This window comes from Mytilus edulis, chromosome 5 (genome assembly GCF_963676685.1).
Source record: "Mytilus edulis chromosome 5, xbMytEdul2.2, whole genome shotgun sequence".
Classification (NCBI taxonomy): domain Eukaryota; kingdom Metazoa; phylum Mollusca; class Bivalvia; order Mytilida; family Mytilidae; genus Mytilus; species Mytilus edulis.
In genome coordinates this window covers 38,337,707-38,363,179 of record NC_092348.1, presented here as the reverse complement: position 1 = coordinate 38,363,179, position 25,473 = coordinate 38,337,707, and the positions used below count along the sequence as shown (strand labels likewise).

The 25,473-nt window shown below is 30.0% G+C and overlaps 1 protein-coding gene across 2 annotated transcripts; it reads right to left on the bottom strand.

Moving 5' to 3' along the window:
* Positions 1–937: 937 nt before the first annotated feature.
* On the bottom strand, positions 938–24,458 carry LOC139523616 (zinc finger protein ZPR1-like). 2 transcript variants are annotated; one of them, XM_071317768.1, is made up of 16 exons: positions 24,221–24,458; positions 23,005–23,130; positions 22,165–22,326; positions 21,345–21,429; positions 20,810–20,880; positions 20,248–20,334; positions 18,541–18,581; positions 18,161–18,245; positions 17,243–17,293; positions 14,293–14,359; positions 13,525–13,685; positions 10,066–10,176; positions 8,439–8,528; positions 6,929–6,997; positions 3,764–4,825; positions 938–1,087 (listed from the first exon to the last, which is right to left on the bottom strand). In XM_071317768.1, the coding sequence occupies exons 1-15, from the start codon at positions 24,221–24,223 to the stop codon at positions 4,706–4,708; spliced, it is 1,329 nt and encodes a 442-aa protein (XP_071173869.1). In that variant the 5' UTR covers positions 24,224–24,458; the 3' UTR covers positions 938–1,087; positions 3,764–4,705. The 2 variants fall into 2 exon arrangements, with proteins under 2 accessions (XP_071173869.1, XP_071173868.1); XM_071317767.1 differs by having other exon boundaries at positions 24,260–24,440.
* Between the last annotated feature and the right edge of the window lie 1,015 nt (positions 24,459–25,473).

Here is a 25,473-nt window from a genome sequence, read left to right as displayed (position 1 = left end):
CACATTAGTATCAGTACATATCAGTTTGATTACTATTTCTAGGCCCTACCTCATAGATAGTCCAGTGACTGAATTTCAATACAAGATTTCTGCTTCGGTTTATAGTTTGAAAAGAATTACTTGTGATAGATCAATGATATTTTCTTTAAAGTTGCATGACTTTCAGTACATGTCAGTTTGAAGATTATTTCGATGCCCTGCCCCCAATGTCAAACTTGGAATAAATGGGCAGTGTTTTGTAGTCTTACAGATTGTCTTTTTATTTTATTTTCTGCAGACAAGTGAAGTATATCTCAGTGTCAGCAGTTTATTTTACCTGATAAATCCTTGGTTAAAAGTTCCATATTGATCCTTGATATCTATAAACTTCATTTGTAAAATAAGTTGATGAATTTTGCATCATTGATTTTCAAAGCCAAGGACCTCATAATGGATCTCAGAACATTTTTTTCCCAACTAGCCAGGACTCCGCACAATTAAGAAATTATCATATGTAATATTTATTGTCTTTCTTATGGTTTTTGTGCAGATCTAAAGATTATTATTAAGGTAATATTTTGTTGTAAGGTTACTGTCTACTAGACTGATCTTGATTCCAATAACGCAAAAGAGCACATGGTGTCTATTTTTTTTTAGAAGAAAAGTGCATGGCTTCCAAAAAACAGGCATGGCTTCAGGAAACAAGAGAAAAATTGCTTCAGATAAGACACTACCGTACCTAGTTGACTTGTACTCTAGATTTATTTCTCGATTACTCAAAATTCACCAAATGCTAAAACATTTAGATCAATGGAGCCTATTTTGGAAAGAAAGTCATATAAAGATGAAGTGGGAATAAAGTATATAAATTTTTCCCAATTAATTTTGCTTGTGCAACCACATGAAAAGTATAACCAACATTCTCAAGTTTTTTGTTGGCATGGTACAAAACAAGCAGTTAGGTTTTAACTTTTATTCAAAACATTTTTTTAGAACATTTTTTTTTGGCAACAAACATTTTAAAGAACATAGTTATCAATATTCAAACTAGATTGTTAGTAAAGACAAATAAATTAATGTTACAATGTCTTAGTTTCTTGAAACAACTCTATTTTTGGAAAATGACGCAGTCATTGTTCCATAACTGCCGACCTGAACTTCATTTCATTTCTCTGCCTACCGCGCTTGGTTTCGTATTTACTATTTTCCATACAAACTGGAATCTGCTTGTGTTATCATTATGCATCATTGTGTAGTATTAAATCAGCCAGGACCCAGTTTACACTGGTTTCTACTTGAATTCCACTACACTCGAACAAAGTGTTGTAGTTTGACGGAAACCAGTTTTAGAATTTGTAAACTACAAAACGTAATCGGTTATTGTTCATTCCGTTTTGGTGTTTCATACCGACTTATATGGTTTGAATAAGCTTAAGACCCTTCAAACATTAATGTGAAAGGTATATTAAAGACTGTTTTACAAAAGGATTGAACTGTTTTACTTTCAAAGTCGTACTATAGGGATATCTGTCATATACGGATTTTCACTCTCACCGGTTAATTTCTTCTTTTACACATGCTTTGGAAACTTCCTGCTTAAACATCGCAAGTTTTAAAATTGTTTTTGAGTGAATAAAACTTATTTTAACAATCATGAAGCGTTCCAGAATCATTTTAAAGCAGTTTCTTCTTCTCTTTGATGATGGAAAATAGATTTTCTCAAGAAAATACCGCAAACGATCGCAGAGGAATTGAAACGTACAAGTCAAGTCGTCACCTGGTTAAATTGGCATCTAGTCAAATCGGCACCTATTCGACGTCGGTGTCAATTCGGCATCCAATAATATTTGTTATAATATTTTCTATTCAATTAATTAATTACTGTTACCAAGTACATAGTGAATATGTTGTTGTGTATTTTGGTAAACAACGAAACGAAAGTGAATATAATAATGTTGTGTATAAAGGTAAACAACGAAGCCCTTACCAAAGCTGTTGTTTTAACAATTAGACAATTTGTGTAATTGTAAAAACAAGTCAATTATTAAAATAAAATGGAAAACTATGAGTCCCTTTCAATAAATCAATCTTTCATGCAAAATAATTAGCAAATTTAAGGTGTTTTTTTTTCCAGTAAAGTTTATACAGCATTAAACCAACAATCCTGTAAAATGCTCAACTGGTTAAAATAATGCAGAAAAATACCCAATATCTCATGTATTAGTCAAAATAATTATGACGTCTGGCAAGGCTATTTTATTATTTTTCTGGGACGCCTTCCTACGACGTTCGTAGGAAGGCGTCCCAGAAAAAAAATTAATATAGCCTTGCGGTCATAGGAAAGTGTTCCAGAATAAAATTAAAAAAGCCTTGCCAGACGTAATAATTATTTGGACTACTCGTATATATATATCATTAAAACTACACCAAAAAAGTCATTTAGTTGAGAAAAATAAATATATACAAAATGTACATGAACACCCAAAAATGTGAAAGTTAGTATTTAACTCTTTTTGCTTAAATACTGAAAAAAATTCTGGCAAGCCCTTTCTTATTTTTACCCTATTGCTTAAAATACTGTTAAAAATATATATTTAACATGGGTGACGAATTGACTATATCAGGTGTCGATTTTAACCAGGTGATGATTTGTCCAGGTGCCAATTTAACTAGGTGCCGGTTTGACTAGAATTCTTTGACAAAATGTTTGAAATTCTCTGAGTTTCATTAGACCTTTGATAGCAGTAACAAAAAGATTATTTACTTAATATTTTGTGGGAGAAGGGGGTTCAGACTGTGTTGTATCAGGTCTGTTTGTGCCCAATACATTTTCGCACCCTACACGTTCGCACATTCACACTCTACTCATTCGTGCCCAATTTTAATTCAAATTCAAGTTGAATAATTGGAAAATCATGGTTGTTGTTTTAAATTGCTTTGGTGTAAATACTGAATGTATTTATAGCTTGGTATGAGTAAAACATTGAAGATTTTAAAGGAAAAAACACAAAAGATAATTTTTTTTAACAGCTTGGTCCCATTGATCTGAAACAACGAAACAATAAAACATAGACACCAAAATATAGCAATCCACTAATATAACCAAAACATGATAAAATTTATTCAACACACGGAAACAAACATAGTCAGAATCTCACTTCATTTTGAAACAAGTCAATGAAACAAGTTATAGCAATACACTAACCAAAACATGATTAAGAGTTATTCAACACAAAATAAAACGTTAACAAAATACCACTTTATTTAGAAAGGATTATTATTATTTTTAGCAATACCCTATCCAAAACATGATTAAGATTTATTCAACACAAAAAAAAAATTGCTGTCTTACTTTATTTTGAGACAATGACAACAATTATACTTATAAGAAAACACTTGCTTACAGAGTTATTAAACACAAAACCAATTAAGATTGGGTGCGAACATGTAGGGTGTGAAAGTGAAAGGGGGTGAAAATGAGTGGGCGCAAACGTGAATGGACGCGAACGGACCCGTATTTAGACTATGTACCAGTGAGAAATATACAAGCCTTTCTATGGTATTTATTTGTACAATTCAGCTAGTCTTGACCTATTCATTTGTCTTAAAAAAACAGCCAGTTGTCACCTTCACTTCACACACACACACATATACGAATATCAATTATATGCTCACGATACATGTTGCATTGTTAAACTAATTACGGTACGTGAAAATCAAGACTTGCATAAAAACTATCCCAATATTAGAGACAGTGGCGTCATTTTTCTTCAGAGCTTTCAGCTCTTTGATTAGAATCTTTGCTCAACATTTTTTTTTCGGTTATAACAAATGGGTCTCCAGTAGAGCACCCCTTTTAGCCAAAAGGTTACATTTAAAAATTGCCTTCAGATACTTACAAGCAATCCACACAACAAAAAAAACTCTAAATTTTTAATGCTTGCATGTCCTCTTAAATAAAACATGAGATAGTGAGGCCAGCTGCCATCCCCCCATTCCAAAAAAATTAAACCTGACGGCTGATAAGAGATTTTATATTCAACACACAATTAACAAAAATATACCCCTACACAAATGTTCTTCTCTTCAGTAAAACATCATAGAATATTTTCATTTCCGTGAAAAAAAAACTGAATTCAACTAATCACAAAAGTGGCTAAAGGATAGGATTCTTGAAATTTCTAAATACTTAAAATATAAAAAGGGGGGCTAATGGGCTGCACCAATCATAAATTAATCATATTCTTATGAAAATTGATTATGAAAAATGGCTCAAGATATTCTAATCTTCTTTCTTGTCAAAATAATTTAACAGAGAAATATTTTGACTTTCCTGCCCTCTGCTCCACACTGTGGTAATAAATTCATCAATCTGCACATGTATTAAATTCCTAAATCTATATATGAAATAAATTCCGAAATCTGCATATGTAATAAATTCCTAAATCTGCACATGTAATAAATTCCTAAATCTGCACAAGTAATAAATTCCTAATTCTGCATATATCTAATACACAAAGTTAAAATACAAGAATAGTTACTGACATCTACCCCAAATGTTTTCTGAAAATTTATTAGCATTATTATCTTCTAGACTTTAACCTATTCTTAAATTTCATAAAAAAATAAATAATCAAAATAATAATGTACATTTTTTTTTAAATAAACCAACCCTTCAGAAAAATTAATTGTATTTTGAACAGTTTAATCATAGGCTCTGTTCTTGTCATGAGCTCTCATAATTTTCTGTTTTCATATCATTAAGTCCTAATTCTTCATTCTGATCAAAGGTTCTGTCGTAGATTTCTATTTCCATTTCTGGATCATCATCTGGGGCATAAACATTCTGAAAAAAAAAATCAAAATTTCAAAATAAACATAGTTTGAGGATTTTTAGCTTTCAAAAAACAATTTTTAGACATATCTTCATAAGTGACACCAATTTGATAGAGAACTTGATCTTTTTTTTTGTTGAAAGGCCAAATAAAATAATATCAGTGGTTCCAATTAGGGTAGGTAGGAAGGGATTGTTTTTTTATTTTATGAATCCTCATTTTATGAAACTGATTGTGTTATAGAATTATCTCCCCTGATTTTGTCTAGTTTTCTTATTTCAACAACAAAGATTTAAAATATACAATTATTTATATACAGCATTTAAAATAAAAATAAATGTACAGTTTTTGACTCCAATTCAATTCATTTATTGGAAATGGATTCAAAACAAGATTCAAATTTGTTATGGATTCATGTCATTCATACCTTGAATTTTATATTCATCAAATTATGGTATACATTTTGAAACTCTGTATTTGGTTAATCTTCTTTTTTGAAACTACTGATTTTTAATCTCTGTAACTACAAAAATGTAGTTAACTGTAATCTTTAACTCAAATGCAAAAGGGCTATTCCAGAAAAAAATGTATGGGGGTGTTGGAAGGCAGTTTTTGTCAGCACCCGCCACCCAGGCAATTGTATTTGAGAATGAAATGCATTATAGTGTGAAATGTTGCTCTGATACTCATCACCCATGTATTATTAATATAATGTGCCTTCCAACCCCCCCCATAGATTTTTTTCTGGAATAGCCCTAATTTAAAACACCTAATCTCCTTCACTGCCCACCACATTTGTCAATATCTCTTACCTGGATTCATTTATATTATTTGTTGGATACCAATTTTCATGGACATCCTGAGAACAGGGGAACCATGAAATACAAATGTGTTAAGGAATATATGCAGACATTGCCAAAACCACGAAATTTATTACAACAAAAGTTTTCCTTAATCCACGAAAATTGGTACGCACGAAAATAAATGAATCCACAGTATTTAATGTATTCTCAATGTTATTGAATCTAATGCAATTCGGGATTATTCCTATGGACGAAGTTATTTTTCACCCTTCCCTATTTATCTTTTGAAATTTTTTCAAACCAAAATTTTTTTCAAAAACAAATATATTTTTATAAAGACAGAAATGGCAACTCTGATGAAGAAAATTAAGATTTTTTTATTATTATTTTTTTATGACTACCAATTTTAGTTCAGTTTCAGATTTCCTTTCCTTTTATATTTTTAAATGTACAAATTTGAGGGGATACACTTCTTCATTAACTATACTGAAAAAAATTATTTTAAATCTTGTTATGTCATAATTAAACTTTGTTAAGAGTTCTAAATCTTCAAAATGTAGCTGTTCTTTCAAAAATTTATAGTTTTGAAGAGAAGCATTGTTATATATTTTTTAGGCACATGTGTGAAAAGGTAAAAGACTAATATGCCTTTTCAGGAAATAGCAAGTCTTATTATGGTGTAGTTATTCAAATCTAACACAACTGAAGTATAAAAAAAAAATCCCAATCAACTTATTTTTAACATAAAGTAAATTTTATCATTTCTAGAATTGATTCTTTTACCTGACAAAAACTTTATACTGGTCCATAATTAATAAGGGTGTGGATAGGTTAATTACAGAATAAATATTAATGGGCAAAAAATATTAAGTATAGATAAAAATGGACCAATAAATGAAACATAGAGAAAATGAAATGCTTAAATATAGAGAATAGAGAATTAAGGAAAAAAGTATAAAGAATATAGAATTATGGCCTTAAAAATTAAGGAGTACAGAAATGAAGGACTCCTTATCCCAACAACCTTTAAAATGCAAAAAGATCCATGTTCAGTAAGGAAAATTCTAAATTTAGACATTGAAATATTTTGGAACTCCTATGCCTTTACTCACAAATTCTTTGTTTTATTTTTTGAAAGGCCTTAACAGATATAATTTGTAGTTACAAAGCAAAAAATTTGCAATCCAATGGCATGTTGGTATAATTTTTAACTTTCTTTTGCTCTTCATCGAGTCATGATATTTCAAAACTCTCTTTTAATACTGCAAGGGCCTAAAAAGGTCCACACAAAAATTTCTTTACAGCCTATACCTGAAGATAACTGTTCCCTGTTGCATCATCTAAAACAAAGTGGACTCCCATTCTTTTCCCTTCAATGATCTGAAAGATAAAATATGTCTTACATACCAACAATAATAATAATACACAAAAATAAAGAATAAATTGGTGACTGTGATTGTCATTGACTATTTCTCTTAATCTTCCTAATTGACACTGACTGTGATTGCCTAGTCCGTGATTACTCTGACGTCCTACGGCTGTTTTGCCAGACAAACTGGGACGTTAAGACTTCAGAGCTTGTCCCATATCAAAAAGTGGATATTTGGTCATCCAAAATAGATGCGCTGCTTCGTCGCTTTTAGTGAGGATTAACGGCCTTTGAATTATATAAATCAGGCATCAATCTGTTCTTTTTTCATTTATCTCTTCATTTATGTAAGTTTCACCTACCTGTCACCCTTTATTTTCTCATATTTTAACTGTTTTCACAGTGACCCATCGATTCTTATGCATTTTAACTTCATCTATATCAATTAAGCCATTTAGGAACAACTGTGCTAACAAGGCATATATATATATACAACTCGTCTAAACATCAACCCAACAATGTTAGATCTGTAAATTTGCTTTTGCAAATTTTTGGTTCTTCCCTCGCCGGGATTCGAACCCATGCTACTGGGATATCGTGACACCAAATGTCACGATATCCCAGTAGCATGGGTTCGAATCCCGGCGAGGGAAGAACCAAAAATTTGAGAAAGCAAATTTACAGATCTAACATTGTTGGGTTGATGTTTAGACGAGTTGTATATACATTATGTACACAGCTATGTATCACCATCATTGATGGCGATCCGATGGATGCATCTGTTGTAGAGTTGTCACTGACTCAGACGTATACAACTCGTCTAAACATCAACCCAACAATGTTAGATCTGTAAATTTGCTTTCGCAAATTTTTTGTTCTTCCCTCGCTGGGATTCGAACCCATGCTACTGTGATATCGTGACACCAAATCGCCTGCACTGCAGCCGTACCGCTAGACCACACGACCACCTGGGCTCTCTATTAAAAAGAGCTTTCGCTGGCCGTATGTTACCTTTCCTCGTCAGTTTTAATCTAGCGGCGTACTACAGTACATGATATATAAGGCATGAAGATGTTATTGTTACAGATCAGCTAAATTATCTATAGTAAAGGATCCTACAAATTAATGTAATATACAGTCACAGAAAATAATTATATTTATAAGTATGTCTGAGTCAGTGACAACTCTACAACAGATGTATCCATCGGATCGCCATCAATGATGGTGATACATGGCTGTGTATATAATGTATATACAACTCGTCTAAACATCAACCCAACAATGTTAGATCTGTAAATTTGCTTTCGTAAATTTTTGGTTCTTCCCTCGCCGGGATTCGAACCCATGCTACTATATATAGTCAAACAGACAAGACTGACTGAATAACAGGATGGTTCCTATATATCTCCCCCTCAATTGTTTGGGGTGTGGGGCATAATAAAATAAAAGTACCTCATCAATTTTATCACAGAATTGTCCTATCTTCCCTTTCAAGTTTTCCTCAGAGCTGTCTCCACGAAAGAATGGATTGGAATCCTTTAACTGCAATAAAACATGCATCATTGACAAGAAAAATATTTATAATATAACTTTATAAAATGTTTGTTCTGACTAATTATACTATAAGCCTACTAATTTCATGCAAAACCTTGTTTACACAATTTTTTGCAAGTAGAAAAATAATGACAGTATGTCTAACTTGAATTTTATATAAACAGGCTAACAAATAAAAAAAATCTTCTAAATCACATATTTTTTTTCTGACATAAATTTAGAGGGCAATTTTGTCTGGCTGATTTCTCATTTTTAGGAATTTAAAAGTTTATCCTTTGATTATATTATTTTGGATGTATTAAAACATCTTCTGAAAGGCCTAATTTTTTTTGTCTATCAGCTCATAGACATAATTTTATTATGTGATCATGACAAATCAACATTTTTCATGATTTACTCCTTAAAATGGAATTCAGAGACTTTAGAAAGACCCGCTACATCCCATGTAGCAGGTTATTAAGTGTGCACAATATTTTTTTAAGTTATTTCTTCATAGACAGAAACCAGATGCTCCGCAGGGTGCAGCTTTATACCACCACAGAGGTCAAACCCTGAACAGTTGGGGCAAGTATGGACACAACATTTTAGCTTGATACAGCTCTGAATTTGGATTGTGATTAAATAGTTGACACAACATAGGTTTCTGACACAGAATGAATGTGGTCTAAGAACTTAAACTTAAAAACTCCCAAAATCAATCCAAACATTTCTTTTGTGGTCATAAACCTTGTGTTAAAATTTCATAGATTTCTATTACCTTATACTAAAGTTATTGTGCAAAAACCAAGAAAAAAGCTTATTTGGGACCTTTTTTTGGCCCCTAATTCCTAAACTGTTGGGACTAAAACTCCCAAAATCCCAACCTTCCTTTTGTGGTCATAGACCTTATTTTATAATTTCATAGATTTGTGTTTACTTGTACTATAAAAGTTATTGTGCGAAAACCAAGAAAAATGCTTATTTGGACCCTTTTTGGCCCCTAATTCCTAAACTGTTAGGACCAAAACACCCAAAATCAATCCCAACCTTCCTTTTATGGTCATAAACCTTGTGTTTAAATTTCACAGATTTCTATTTACTTTTACTAAAGACGGATAATCTCTTATTTATTCCATGATTACCAAATATCATATATGACTTTACAGATTTGTAAAAGAGTGTTCACAACCTCAATCACCAACAATCACCCTGTGACCCTCCATTCAGTGAATACTAAGTAAATAAACTTATTCTAAAAGGTTAACAATTCAACCCTGTAATTAGATTTTTGAATATTGTTTTACTGGTATCTATATGGATTTAGTTTTTCTTGTTTGAATTGTTTGACATTTGTCATTTCGAAACCTTTTAAAGCTGACTGCAGTATGGGCTTTGATCATTGTTGAAGACCGTAATGTGACCTATAGTTGCTAATTACTGTGTCATTTGGTCTCTTGTGAAGAGTTGTCTCATTGGCAATCACACCATATCTTCTTTTTTATATAGAGGAATATTTCATAATCGAATTAGCTTGTGTCTTTAGTACCTGATCCTTGATTGCTAAAAGGATCCCTTCAACAGTTGTAAACTTTCCACCTAATGTTCCCATGCCTGTAGAAAAGTCTAGTTCAGGAATGGATAGAGAAGCAGTCTCACTCTGAAAAACAAAGGATAAAATTGAGAATGGAAATGGGGAATGTGTCAAAGAGACAACAACCCGACCATTGAAAAAAACAACAGCAGAAGGTCACAAACAGGTCTTCAATGTAGCGAGAAATTCGCGCACTCAGAGGCGTCCTTCAGCTGGCCCCTAAACAAATATATACTAGTTCAGTGATAATGAACGCCATACTAATTTCCAAATTGTACACAAGAAACCAAAATTAAAAGCATTACATTTTTAACCAACATTCAGATCGATGTATCAAACAAAACATTGCATTTAAATAAAGCTATTTAGCTAGTGGTAATTTCCTACTACTGTTTATATTAAATTTGAGTGTCAAATAAGATTGCACAGTTCTTTGACAAAAAATAATTACAAAATAGAAATTTGATAACTGAATTCAGATTAACAACTTAATTTAAAAAAAATGGTTAATTTGAGTGTCAAATAAGATTGCACAGTTCTTTGACAAAAAATAATAACAAAATAGAAATTTGATAACTGAATTCAGATTAACAACTTAATTTAAAAAAAATGGTTAATTTGTATGTCAAATAAGATTGCACAGTTCTTTGACAAAAAATAATTACAAAATAGAAATTTGATAACTGAATTCAGATTAACAACTTAATTTAAAAAAAATGGTTAATTTGAGTGTCAAATAAGATTGCACAGTTCTTTGACAAAAAATAATTACAAAATAGAAATTTGATAACTGAATTCAGATTAACAACTTAATTTAAAAAAAATGGTTAATTTGAGTGTCAAATAAGATTGCACAGTTCTTTGACAAAAAATAATAACAAAATAGAAATTTGATAACTGAATTCAGATTAACAACTTAATTTAAAAAAAATGGTTAATTTGCATGTCAAATAAGATTGCACAGTTCTTTGACAAAAAATAATTACAAAATAGAAATTTGATAACTGAATTCAGATTAACAACTTAATTTAAAAAAAATGGTTAATTTGAGTGTCAAATAAGATTGCACAGTTCTTTGACAAAAAATAATAACAAAATAGAAATTTGATAACTGAATTCAGATTAACAACTTAATTTAAAAAAAATGGTTAATTTGCATGTCAAATAAGATTGCACAGTTCTTTGACAAAAAATAATTACAAAATAGAAATTTGATAACTGAATTCAGATTAACAACTTAATTTAAAAAAAATGGTTAATTTGAGTGTCAAATAAGATTGCACAGTTCTTTGACAAAAAATAATAACAAAATAGAAATTTGATAACTGAATTCAGATTAACAACTTAATTTAAAAAAAATGGTTAATTTGAGTGTCAAATAAGATTGCACAGTTCTTTGACAAAAAATAATAACAAAATAGAAATTTGATAACTGAATTCAGATTAACAACTTAATTTAAAAAAAAATGGTTAATTTGCATGTCAAATAAGATTGCACAGTTCTTTGACAAAAAATAATTACAAAATAGAAATTTGATAACTGAATTCAGATTAACAACTTAATTTAAAAAAAATGGTTAATTTGAGTGTCAAATAAGATTGCACAGTTCTTTGACAAAAAATAATAACAAAATAGAAATTTGATAACTGAATTCAGATTAACAACTTAATTTTAAAAAAATGGTTAATTTGCATGTCAAATAAGATTGCACAGTTCTTTGACAAAAAATAATTACAAAATAGAAATTTGATAACTGAATTCAGATTAACAACTTAATTTAAAAAAAATGGTTAATTTGAGTGTCAAATAAGATTGCACAGTTCTTTGACAAAAAATAATAACAAAATAGAAATTTGATAACTGAATTCAGATTAACAACTTAATTTAAAAAAAATGGTTAATTTGCATGTCAAATAAGATTGCACAGTTCTTTGACAAAAAATAATTACAAAATAGAAATTTGATAACTGAATTCAGATTAACAACTTAATTTAAAAAAAATGGTTAATTTGAGTGTCAAATAAGATTGCACAGTTCTTTGACAAAAAATAATTACAAAATAGAAATTTGATAACTGAATTCAGATTAACAACTTAATTTAAAAAAAATGGTTAATTTGAGTGTCAAATAAGATTGCACAGTTCTTTGACAAAAAATAATTACAAAATAGAAATTTAGTAACTGAATTCAGATTAACAACTTAATTTAAAAAAAATGGTTAATTTGAGTGTCAAATAAGATTGCACAGTTCTTTGACAAAAAATAATTACAAAATAGAAATTTGATAACTGAATTCAGATTAACAACTTAATTTAAAAAAAATGGTTAATTTGTGCGTCAAATAAGATTGCACAGTTCTTTGACAAAAAATAATTACAAAATAGAAATTTGACAACTGAATTCAGATTAACAACTTAATTTAGGTCAATGAAATGCATATATGTGTATTATAGGCTGGTTTGGCCTTCTTTTTTTGTTATTAAAAACTGTTAAAATCCCCTAAACAAATTCTTGCAGAGAATAAAATGAGCCAATATGAAAGGAGAACGGACTACCAGATAAAATTTGCAAGGTGAATGATGTATATCATCTACTCAAGAGTAGAGGTGGACTTTAATAAATAATACAAATTATGAAACCTTACTTTTACAAATGTTTTAGATGTAAATGTACTTCAAAAGATCCTAGTATTATTTATTTTTGACAAAACAAAAAGGAGTAGGTCTAGTAAGGACCGATTTTTGGTCTCAAATTTCAGCTTCATCTAACGAAAGATTGTGAAAACTTTTTAAACACTTGAGTGTCTATTTCAATTGATTCGATAAGTTTATGTGAAAGATTTTAACTGATTTAGTCATTAAAAAACACTTTGATTGAAGCTTGAATATGAAAAATCTATAAAATATGCCAAAAAACGTCACTTTTCAGACGGTTTTTGTCAAAAATGAAAGTGGCCGCATTCGTGTTCATCCTCAACCTTTATATATGTTATGCATTATCATCAAATACAACTCAGATTTCAATATTATGAATGAACACAAATGCTGCCACTTTAATTCAAGACCGAAACTGTCAAAAATTGAATTAAAATTCTAAAATTGTGAAGATTTCAGTACCGGTACTTTAGCATGACTTATGATGTTAGTACCCGATATATGTGCATTTTTTTGTCAAAAACAGCCCATATTTATTTAGCAGAAGCATTCTACTTTCAAATAAATAGCTGAAAGATTACATTTTCACAATTTTGTAAAACTGCTATATTTTGGGGCCAAAAAGGGGTCTTACTGAACCTACTCCTTTGTATTAAAAGGGAATGAATGGGTGGAAATAAGAGGTCCTGTCCTGTAGTATAAACCCTAATGTGTTTTTTTAGCTTATCATTTTGAAGTGTTTAAAATAATATATGATACCTTTAGAACATCTCTGTTCATATCAGAAACATCAGTGATCTTCAGGGTGATTTTCTTTCCTTTCGGTTCAATCCCTGAGCCACCTTTGACCTCATTGTCACGATGTCCACATTTATCACAGTTTGTAGCCATAATGATCACTTCTTTAAAATGAGGAATGTCTACAGATTGTTAAGAAAATATAAAGTTCAGGTCTTTTAATAAAAAATATTTTCAATGCCTGTTTATGCAAGATTAAAAATAGATATGATGCCACTGCTGGTGGATGTTTTGTCCCCAAGGGTATCACCAGCCCAGTAGTCAGCACGTCCGTGTTGACATGAATACCCGTATCAATTATATGGTCATTTTTATAAACTTACTGTTAGCAAAAGTATGATCGATTTGAAATAATTAGGATTTTCTTATCCCAGGCATAGATTACCTGAGCAGTATTTGGCACAATTTTTTTGGGAATTTTTGGTTCTCAATACTCTCCAACTTTACATACTTTTTTCGTTTTCTATTTTGATCTGAGTGTCACTGATTAGTCTTTAAATATGAAGGCGAAACACGCATCTGGTGTATCAAATTATAAGCCTGGTACCTTTGATAACTATATATATAATAATGTTGCAGTCGATGCATTTAAAGATAAGAAACTATTCTGACATGCAACTATGACCTATGAAGTTTAGCTTCTGATACTTTTGTTGAACAATATGTTTAATTTAATTCAAATTATAAATTTTCAAATACTGAAGAAAATAATTTTATGATCAAGGATACCAACTACTTTCATGTTAGTTGAACAGATGTCGTTACAATTCGGACAATTGGTCTCGAAAGTAGCAACCTGAAAATAAAAGTATACATATTATTGATTCATCTTAATACCTAATAAGCACACAAGTCTTCATTCCATTGGGAAAATTAAGTAACTAGCTTTTTGAATTGACAATCTTAAATTAAATGCACATTAGCATAATTAAAAATATTTTTAATTTTCCAACAATGCATCTACAAGAATTGAAAAATACAAACAGAAGATATGACCACCAACCGGTAACCTGTGAACTAAATAGCTTACAAATTTTGTGAAGTGAACTCCAGAAAACACCACTATTGGGGTGTTTAAAATACTTTACTACCCATGAGGGTGCACTGCAGGTATACTATAAACTAACCATGAGATGTCAAGGTTGTTAAGCACATGTAAAACACGAGGGGCCTGATGGGGTGTCTCATCATGATTCACAAGTTGATTTTTTTGTCAATCAAGATTCACATAAAAATTAATTTCCTTGATCACGGATCACGAAAGTATAAAAAATAAAACCAGGTGCTCCGCAGGGCGCAGCTTTATACGACCGCAGAGGTCGAACCCTGAACAGTTGGGGCAAGTATGGACAAAACATTCAAGCGTGATACAGCTCTGAATTTGGATTGTGATCAAATTTTTGACATTACATGTTTTTTTTTTACACAAAACAAATGTCAAGATTTTACAAATCAATTAAAGATTTCTTCTTCAAACTTTTTAAATCTAAAATTAAATAGTTGACACAGCATAGGTTTCTGACACAGAATGAATGTGGTCTAATGAACTTAAAAGTTTTTTTTTTGCCTTTGAGCAATTCACTATGCTGTTGAATATTAATCCTCTCAAAAAAATGTTTGAAGAAATTTTCTTTTTATTTATGAAATCTGAAATGAGAAAAATTTAAACCCCCCCCCTTTTTTTTCACATCCCCGCTTCCCTTTTTCCAAAACTGATATCAATTCAAATTTCTAATGGAGTTTGCAACAATAACTACTCTTTTAAATACATCATAAAATATTAAAATGTAAAATAAAGTATTTGTTATCACTGAATGGTAAAGATTGGTTGGTAGTAAAAGTGAATATACATTGTTTATTGTATAAAACAATAAAAATAACTTCATCAGCAACATTTTATATTGGCAAATTTCCAATGAAGTTATTTACATAAAGTTATTGGCAAATAAAAATAGAAAATGACATCATTGTCATGTCTGGCAAATGTCCAACATACATTATCTAAAAACATTTTAGATAAGATAAGGAAAAAAAGCTTCATCAGCAACATTTTATATTGGCAAATTTCCAATGAAGTTATTTACATAAAGTTATTGGCAAATAAAAATAGAAAATGACATCATAGTCATGTCTGGCAAATTTCCAACATATATTATCAACTACTATTCTATACAAAGAAAGATAACTCTAATTGAAAATTAATTGCTATTGCACCATATTGTGCAATTAGATATTTCTTGCTATTGTGCAATACTGTGCAATTGAAAATTTCTTGCTATTGCACAATACTTGATATGGAATCCTGATTTGGACCAACTTGAAAACTGGGCCCATAATCAAAAATCAAAGTACATATTTAGATAAAGCATATTAATAAGCCCAAGAATTTAATTTTTGTTAAAATCAAACTTAGTTTAATTTTGGACCCTTTGGACCTTAATGTAGACCAATTTGAAAACTGGACCAAAAATTAAGAATCTACATACACAGTTAGATTTGGCATATCAAAAACCCCAATTATTCAATTTTTAATGAAAACAAACAAAGTTTAATTTTGGACCCCAATTTGGACTAACTTGAAAACTAGGCCAATAATTAAAAATCTAAGTACATTTTTAAATTCAGCATATCAAAGAACCCCAAGGATTTAATTTTTGTTAAAATCAAACTAAGTTTAATTTTGGACCCTTTGGACCTTAATGTAGACCAATATTTGAAAACGGGACCAAAAATTAAGAATCTACATACATAGTTAGATTCGGCATATCAAAGAACCCCAATTATTCAATTTTTGATGAAATCACACAAAGTTCAATTTTAGACCCTTTGGGCCCCTTATTCCTAAACTGTTAGGACCAAAACTCCCAAAATCAAACCCAACCTTCCTTTTATGGTCATAAACCTTGTGTTTAAATTTCATAGATTTCTATTTACTTATACTAAAGTTATGGTGCAAAAACCAAGAATAATGCTTATTTGAGCCCTTTTTTGGCCCTTAATTCCTAAACTGTTGGAACCAAAACTCCCAAAATCAATCCCAACCTTCCTTTTGTGGTCATAAACCTTGTGTCAAAATTTCATAGATTTCTATTAACTTAAACTAAAGTTATAGTGCTAAAACCAAGAAAATGCTTATTTGGGCCCTTTTTGGCCCCTAATTCCTAAAATGTTGGGACCAAAACTCCCAAAATCAATACCAACCTTCCTTTTGTGGTCATAAACCTTGTGTTAAAATTTCATAGATTTCCATTCACTTTTACTAAAGTTAGAGTGCGAAAACTAAAAGTATTCGGACGCAGGACGACGACGACGCCGACGCCAACGTGATAGCAATATACGACGAAAAATTTTTCAAATTTTGCGGTCGTATAAAAATCTGTAGAAAAACGGATCAGGATAGTGAAAATGCGTAAATCACAAAGAACAATAATAACCCATCAGGCCCCTCAAACATGTATGTGTTAACCAATGTTGTTGCAGGTTGTTATTTCTATTTAATTTTATCAGCAGTTATGTTTTTTAAATTGTTTCAACAAAATTTGGAAATGCTTTTTAAAAGTAGTTCACCCACTGACTTTGAACTGTTTCTTAATAAATTGTGCTTCATTTTGTCATTTTTAAGGTACATTTCATTAGGTCCTTTACAAATAATACAAACAGTACACATCAATAATCATACCTCTTCCTTGGCATCAAATTGTTCATTGTCTTTCATCTCTTGTTCAGAGTCCTAAAATATTATTACTGCATATTATTCTTTTATTTCATTTTTTGTGGGTGAAATTACATGACAATAGTTATATCAACATTTCTATACAATATGATCAACTGGAATGTCTTAAAAACATTGTATTGTTTACATATAATAATTTCAAAATGACTGTAAATATCAGAAAACACCAACTCACACTAGTTAACCAAATGTTATCTTTCGGATGTTTGCTCCTCTGTTCCAAAATAACAAACTCTTTAAAAGACTGTTATAAAATGATAGAATATGAATAAGGGAACCTAAAATTAGAAAAACAATGACAGTTCCTTGTTCTAGTTTTGAGGTATAATCAATTGAAAATTTGGAGGCTTTGTCTCTAGATTTTTTATACTTAAAACATTGACACCTTTTTTTTCAAAAGCTATTGAAAAAAACCAAGGATTTTATATAATTTTCAAAAATGAATTTTAAAGGGGCACTAGCTGTCAAATTCATGGTCACTCAAATCTCATATTTGATTTATAACAATGTAAAACATTTATCCAAACTATCAAAAGTCTAAAATCACTTTCATTATTCATGTTATTGATTGAACAGAAAAAAATCAAACTTTATATTTTTTATATATCTCGTAGCTAGTGCCCCTTTAAAACTATAGGCAATAACATTAAGAACGAAAGGAAGGCATGGAAGGGTCAGTGGGCAAATTTTTCTAATGGCACTAAATGGATAAAACTATCGAATTCCAAACTGAAAAAAAGTCAGAAGAAGTAACAAACATCCTTAACATCAAATTTGAAGTGAACAGCTTTTTAAAGACTGAACAATCAATTAGATTGTCATTTTCAATTGTAGTCAATTTTCAGACTTATCCACTATGCTTACCTGTGATAGTCCTAAAATTTCATTATCTGCTTTAGATCTGTTGTAACGTGAAATTTTAATTTGAGGATCAGTCTGAGGTGCATATGTACCATTGTTAAGAAAAATTCAATACATTTCATATCAAACATATTAACATACAATGACATATGTATATGTAAATAGTTTTATTGTTGGATTGCTGTTTGGTTAATGCATACCCTGAAGTTCCTAATCTGTATAAGATTACCAAATTTGTATATTTCAGTTTGAATTGTAAGTTTCCATTTGATATAATATGATAACGTAAATTAACAAAGAATCTTCAGTACAATGTGAAGGAATTCAACATTTATATTCTTATTAACTAGATTGAAAAGTAAAATAACAAAACTGAAGGATATAAATTTTCAATATAACTGTTTCCGCTTGGATCTGTAAGAACCTGTAAATGAAATAAAATGAATTTAAACAGTATTAACCTCCCTGAAACTAAATGCAAAGAAATTGTTTTAAAAAAATCCTTTTTGTTGTGGGCATGTTTAAGTACCTTGGAACGTCCACTATGTGTTTTGAACAATGTCTTTCTGCTTTGTATTGATCTAATCTTTTTTCAACTGACTTTTATAGTTTGTCCTTATGTAGTATTGTTACACCACTGTACCAGGTTAGAGGATGGTTGGATAGCCTTCAAACTAGTTAACCCTGCAACGTTCTGTATGTGCCTGTCCCAAGTCAGGAGCCTGTAATTCACTGGTTCATTCTTTTGCTCATATATCAGGCCATTAGTTTTCTTGTTTGAATAGTTTTACATTTGTCGTTTTGTGACCTTTTAAAGCTGACCCTGAGGACTGAGTTTTACTCACAAATACAGGCCATACAGTGATCTATAGTTGATAATTTCTGTGTCATTTAATTTGGTCTCTAATGTAAAGTTGTCTCATTGGCAACCATACCACATCTTCTTTTTATTATAAATAAACAGATGCCCATTGCAGATTGTATTATCACACTCCCAGCAGGGTTGGCAAAGTATTACCCACCCGGGTTTTACTGGGCGGGAAAACCCGGGTTTTCCCGGGCTGGGCAATACTCCCTGAAATGGGGAATACTGGGCAAAACTGGGCAATATGATTTTTTAAGCTTATTTCAACACAAAATAGTAAAGACTTGTTGTAGTTTCATAGTATTATAGCTAAATATATACATTTTATACAGATAACCATTGAGAGTCATTTCTAGAAGATTAAAAATTCAATTTCATTCTCTTCTCCACATAAATTCTATGTAGGAAAAATACAATATTTGCACAATTTAGGATTCCTCGTTAATTTCCAAGCATTGTTTCAATAATCTTAACACTTTATTGCAGTGTTTAATTGAATTGTAAATTAAATTGCAATATATATACACAATCATGATTTCTAAATAAACACCCTACAGGGTCTTGTCATTAACTGTTTATATAGAAATGAAAAGACTGTTTATTGTTATATAAACATATCTGTGTTCTAATCTGAATAATTACTTATTAATTAGTTTTATAAATTGTTTCGAAGTAATTTTCCTTACATGTACATGTAATCCTTAAATTCTTTATACTAGTTATATATTTGATAAAAATATTTTTTTATAAAAGTAATGTGAGAATAATTCTTTCTTAGATGTATACACTTGTACTTTTGTACATGTATGTATTATAAGACTCTCAAACAAGTAAACTTATTTATAAATAAAAATAGGTTTACATATATCTTAAATGCATTGCATTTGTGTTTGATTACTGAATCCTCTTTGAAATTCAAACCAGTATTTTATATTACCCAGTATTACCCAGTAAAACCCGGGTTTTCCCAGTATTTCCCACTGGGCTGGGCAATACTCATAAAACCGGGGTTTTTGCCAACCCTGACTCCCAGAGTAGGATATAATAAACGTTTTTCATGTTTTTGCAAAACTCTTCATATTTATAGTATTTATAAAATTAGCACTTTGTTGAACATTAAATTTGTGGTACCCACAAAAAAACATGAAAATAGGTATCCCACAAATAAGAATGTATTCACATTATTGACAAAGTTTTGTTGTAGATGTCTTAATATCATAATTACCAGATCAAACGGTTCTTTCAGTAGTAGAAGTTCATTAAGCTTGACAATGAATTCATCAATTTGAGCTGCTACTTCTGGATGTTGTATCTATCAAACAAAATCAGAACAATAAAATATATTTATTTATCAGAGTTGTAAAGCTATGGTTTAATAATTTAAAAAAAACTCTAGATGTACTTTTTCATAGCTATCAATTTTATTGTTTGAGAAGAAAATTGTAGTTTTTTAGATTTAAAGCACACAACAAAAATTCAATATGATTAATGGAAATCAATGTAGTAATGAATCAAGTAGATAGATATAGGAAGATGTGGTGTGAGTGCCAATGAGACAACTCTCCATCCAAATAACAATTTATAAAAGTAAACCATTATAGGTCAACGTACGGCCTTCAACAAGTCTTTATTTCTGTAGAATAAAACCAATATCATTATTTCTATCATTTTGCACACATTAACGTGTTTGTCAACCTGGAAATGTATGTCTGTACCTTTTAGTCAGTTTTGTAGGTGTCTTTGGTAAAGATTGCATAAAGGAGTATATGAATATGACTATATTTTACCTTTCTTAATGGTTGGTCTTGCGACAACCCTTCGACAGCTCTCTGTACAATACCTTCAACTGTGGTCAAAGCTACAAAAAAGTATAGATATTGAACATGTAAATTTCTTTATCATTGTTTATATTACTTGTATACGGTAAATTAAAAATTGCAAATTCAGATATTATAGTGCTTTTTTTTCAATGGCAAAATTTAGTATCAGATCATTTGAATTATTAGCTCAGTATGGCCTCTCACCAATAAAGCACTTTCAAAATAATGATTTTGATTAAGTTCAATCAGACTTTATATATGTATGTGGTTAATAAGTGTTCCTGGTTTTTGTAGATAGATTATACCGTTGGTTTTTCTGTTTGAACTGTTTTACACTAGTCATTATTTTTGGGGCCATTTATAGCTTGATGTATGGTATGATTCAAGGCTCCTTGTTGAAGGCTATACTTTGATCTATAATGGTTTACTTTAACAAATTGCGACTTGGATGGAGATTTGTCTCATTGACACTCATACAACATATTCCTATTTCTATACATACCTCCTTTATTTGGTGGATTTTCAAACTCTAATTTAGGAATGGCTATTGTTGCTGTATTGGTCTGTACAACTTGTCTGTTTAAATCCTTAAAGTCAACACATTTCATAATTAGTAAGTATGAACATGTCAAATATATATGATACTGAAATTTCAAAAACAATAAAATAAAGTTTGGCTTTTGACATTTGTGATTAATTGCTACTTTCCTTTGATGTTCTTGATTTAAAAAAGTCCTGATTTTATGAAATTGATGGTGTCAGAAATATTTAAAATACACATGTTGTTTATAAGTTGTGTACCAAAAATCAAGTATGTACATGTAGTAAGAGGATTAAGGAAAAAATGATGTCACCATCTGTGTCACCATCTCTGGTTCAAAGTTTTCACCAATCATTTCATCGGAAATTTACTATTCCTATTTCTGTCAATATAAAAACATGTGTCGACAAAATGTTGATTTTCATAAAGTCAATAACATGTTTTAATAAGTGCTTCAACATGTTCAATCTTGGTATATATATATGAGATTTCAGAGTTTCAATATTTTGGCCTTAGGCATCACCATTATCACTGTAGAGATTTTTTATTGAGAAAATATGCATCTGGCCATGTAAAATTAGTACCATGGATGTTGTTGATAGAATAATACACATATATACATATATAAATATACATCAGTTACAATATGCAAAAGATATGTTGATGTAACTGTTATAGCGAAGATGGTCTATTTTAAATGTTCATTAAACCAATAGAAGTGTCTTTACCCTTCAGAAACACTAACCCTAAACACACATTTTTTTTTCATTTGGCCTTATACCTTTAGGTTTTGAATGTTGACTGTATACTTGACTCCCTTGTCTTGGATCCTTCCACCAGGTTGTAACTCTGTGTTGTGATAACCACAATTATCACATGTAAATGAACTCACGATCACATCTTTGAAGAAAGGAATTCTGGTTAAAAATAATCGTGTCAAACCCTGAAAATATAAGAGTTTGTACTATAATCTGGAATTAAATTATGAAATTTAACTGTTTATATAATGTGAAGAATCTTTTCATCTGTGTTATGTCAGAGATATGAAGTATGAACTCAAATAAAAAAGAAAGAAAAGGATTGTTTTTGTCTGACAATCTGTACATTTGGTGTCATTCTATAAATCACATACATGTACACGATACACCGAAAGAATTACTATTGTTTCTTCATACACACATGACAAATGATACAAATTAACTTATAGCACAAAATGATTCAAGTGAGAGCCATTGAAATGCTGTTTGTTTTCAGCCATCTTTTCTCCACACTAATACCATAATAGAATGAAAACAGGGAATGTGACGAACTGAAATCAGTTTGTTTGGGAAACCACTGTCCACAATATATATAAAAAATGTCTTACACATAAATTTTAATACTGAAAACCAACTTATTTTCTCAAATACTTTCATTTGCTTTTAGCCATTTTAAGCCAACATCACAGTGACTTAATTTTGTGATTTTCAAATTTATTTGGTGTACATGGTCATGATGGTGTAGTTTAATAAGGTAAGATAAAAAAATATACATTATATTCAAGTTATCTATTTTCTCACAAAAGTCTTGTAAAATTTAGTTTGTTTACAGTACATTTGTACTTGCACCTTAGGAAACATACATTATTTTCACACTTGAAGCAAAGACTTTCAATCTCCATGACCTCTGGTGTTTCATCATCAGCAGTAATATCACGGAAAAGTGATTTAGAAGTTTCTGCCTTTGGCTTTTCATCTGTATTAGCCATCTGTTTAGAAAAGAAAATAACATTGATAATTTTACATTGATATTAATTATGTTAATCAGCCTTCGACAATTATTGTTTACAATTAAACATGATTAAACAATGTGGGATTAGGTTCTTTCTTACATTTTCTTAGTAAAAATTACATTTTACTTTTTTAACTGCAAAATAACAACCTGAAGCTTGCAGGTTCAAATTGTTGAAGGATAAATTTCTGTATATACATCATGTCCATGTATATATCACAATATAAGATTTCTCAAAAATATTTAAGCCACATAATATAACAATTTAATTATTAGCATGATAATCTCCATGATCTATGACAAAAGACATTTTCAGCTTCTAAGAAATAAGTGAATTATTTTAGTCAATTATTGTACTTTTATGTTTTTAAATACACTTATATTTATTTGTTTCAAAAAGATTTCCCACAATTATCAATGAAACGTCACTTCCGGTGAATATAAAATATTAAAACCAGTATATAATATATTTTGACAGACCTGAATTTCCGGATAATGTAAATCAAACGTTCCAGAAATTTGAGTCCATTGAATTTTACTGATTTTAATAATTTATATTCACCGGAAGTGACGTTTCATTGATAATTGTGGGAAATCTTTTTGAAATAAATGAATATTTGCCCGACTCAAATGGAATTGTATCTTATTTTACCACTTCTTCTGATATTTCTGGAAATATTTTACATCAATAAGCACAAAAAAGGTAGGACTTTGTAATTATGTAAAAATGTTAAACCTGCAAGGAAAACTTTGTCAAAATTAGGTCTTAAAGTTCCCCCCAAAAATTTGCTCTCAAACTCCAGACATAAAAAATGGCTTCAGTGTTATCATGGTTATGACGTCGTAGGAAGGCGTCCCAGAAAAAAATTAAAATAGCCTTGCCAGACGTCATAATCATTTGGGCTACCACCCCCTTATTTTCTTTCAGACAAAGCTTATGATTGGCCTTCAGATTCCAGACTAATTCAATATTAGGAATATGATGGTGATAAAGATAAAGATTTCTTGCTGAATATTGTGAGTGTAGATAAAACAAAATATTAATTAAATAGTATGTGCGCAATTACCATTTTGTTGTATTTTTTTTCGTTTCGTTACCCCGTTACCTCGAGTCCTTGTCAGTTTTTACAACCGTATTCTTTATGACTGTAACGAACCCTATATATATCGGATGTATAAATCCATCAACTCTGTGCAAACAAAGAGAAATATTGAAATAGTGATGCAATATTAAAGAAATCAGTAGAAAACATGTGCCATCTGACATCAACAAATATATACCCGGATATTCTACTAAGATGATAAAGTACCGACATACACGGACTGAATATAATCTCTTTTCCGGAAATGTAAAGATAAAGATATCTTATTTTTACAAACTGCGTCCCTAGGGCATGTAGTATGGCAAGCCGTTGTGGAATTTATTCCCTATTTATTAATATTAATAAATCATTTATTAATATTAAATATTATTTTTTTAATATTAATAAATCGAATTTTTAATATTAATAAATATTTTTTAATATTAAAAAATCGTCATTTTTTAATATTAAAAAATAGGGCATTGATGTTGATTTTTTAATATTAATAAATGATTTTTTAATATTAAAAAATCAGCGTATTATTTAATATTAAAAATTCATTTATTAATATTAAGAAATCAGACTGAATATTTAATATTAAAAAATGATTTTTTAATATTAATAAATGAATTTTTAATATTAAATATTCATTTATTAATATTAAAAATTCGATTTATTAATATTAAAAAATCATTTATTAATATTAAAAAATCATTTATTAATATTAATAAATGATTTTTTAATATTAATAAATAGGGAATAAATTCCACAACGGCTTGCCATAATGTAGGGCCATAATATGAGGCAGGCATAACCTGTGAATGGGGACGAAGTCTGTATGTATTATATTTTTAATTCAAAATGTTGATAAAAGAGAAGGAAATACCGTGCGTAACGTTCCCGAATTTGGTTCTGTTGTTAGGGAATTAGCTGTGACGTTCTTTAAGTTATGACGTCATATTCGATGTAAACAAAAGAAACGCTTTCATCAGGAAACGTAACGTTTTTTTCATATCAAACAATTATTAAAATTGAATTTGTATTGAGATCCAATCTTATGTTTTACTAGACTGGTAAATATAAAAAAAAAAATCAAAGTCTCATGCAAACAAGACAGATTTCTGCGCAAATGCGGGAAAACCGGAACAGGAACTAGATCTGAAAAAAAAAGTTAACGATTTTGAGTTCATTAGTACAATGAAAAATTCGGGAAATTTTCCCGATTTTTTTTTTTTTTT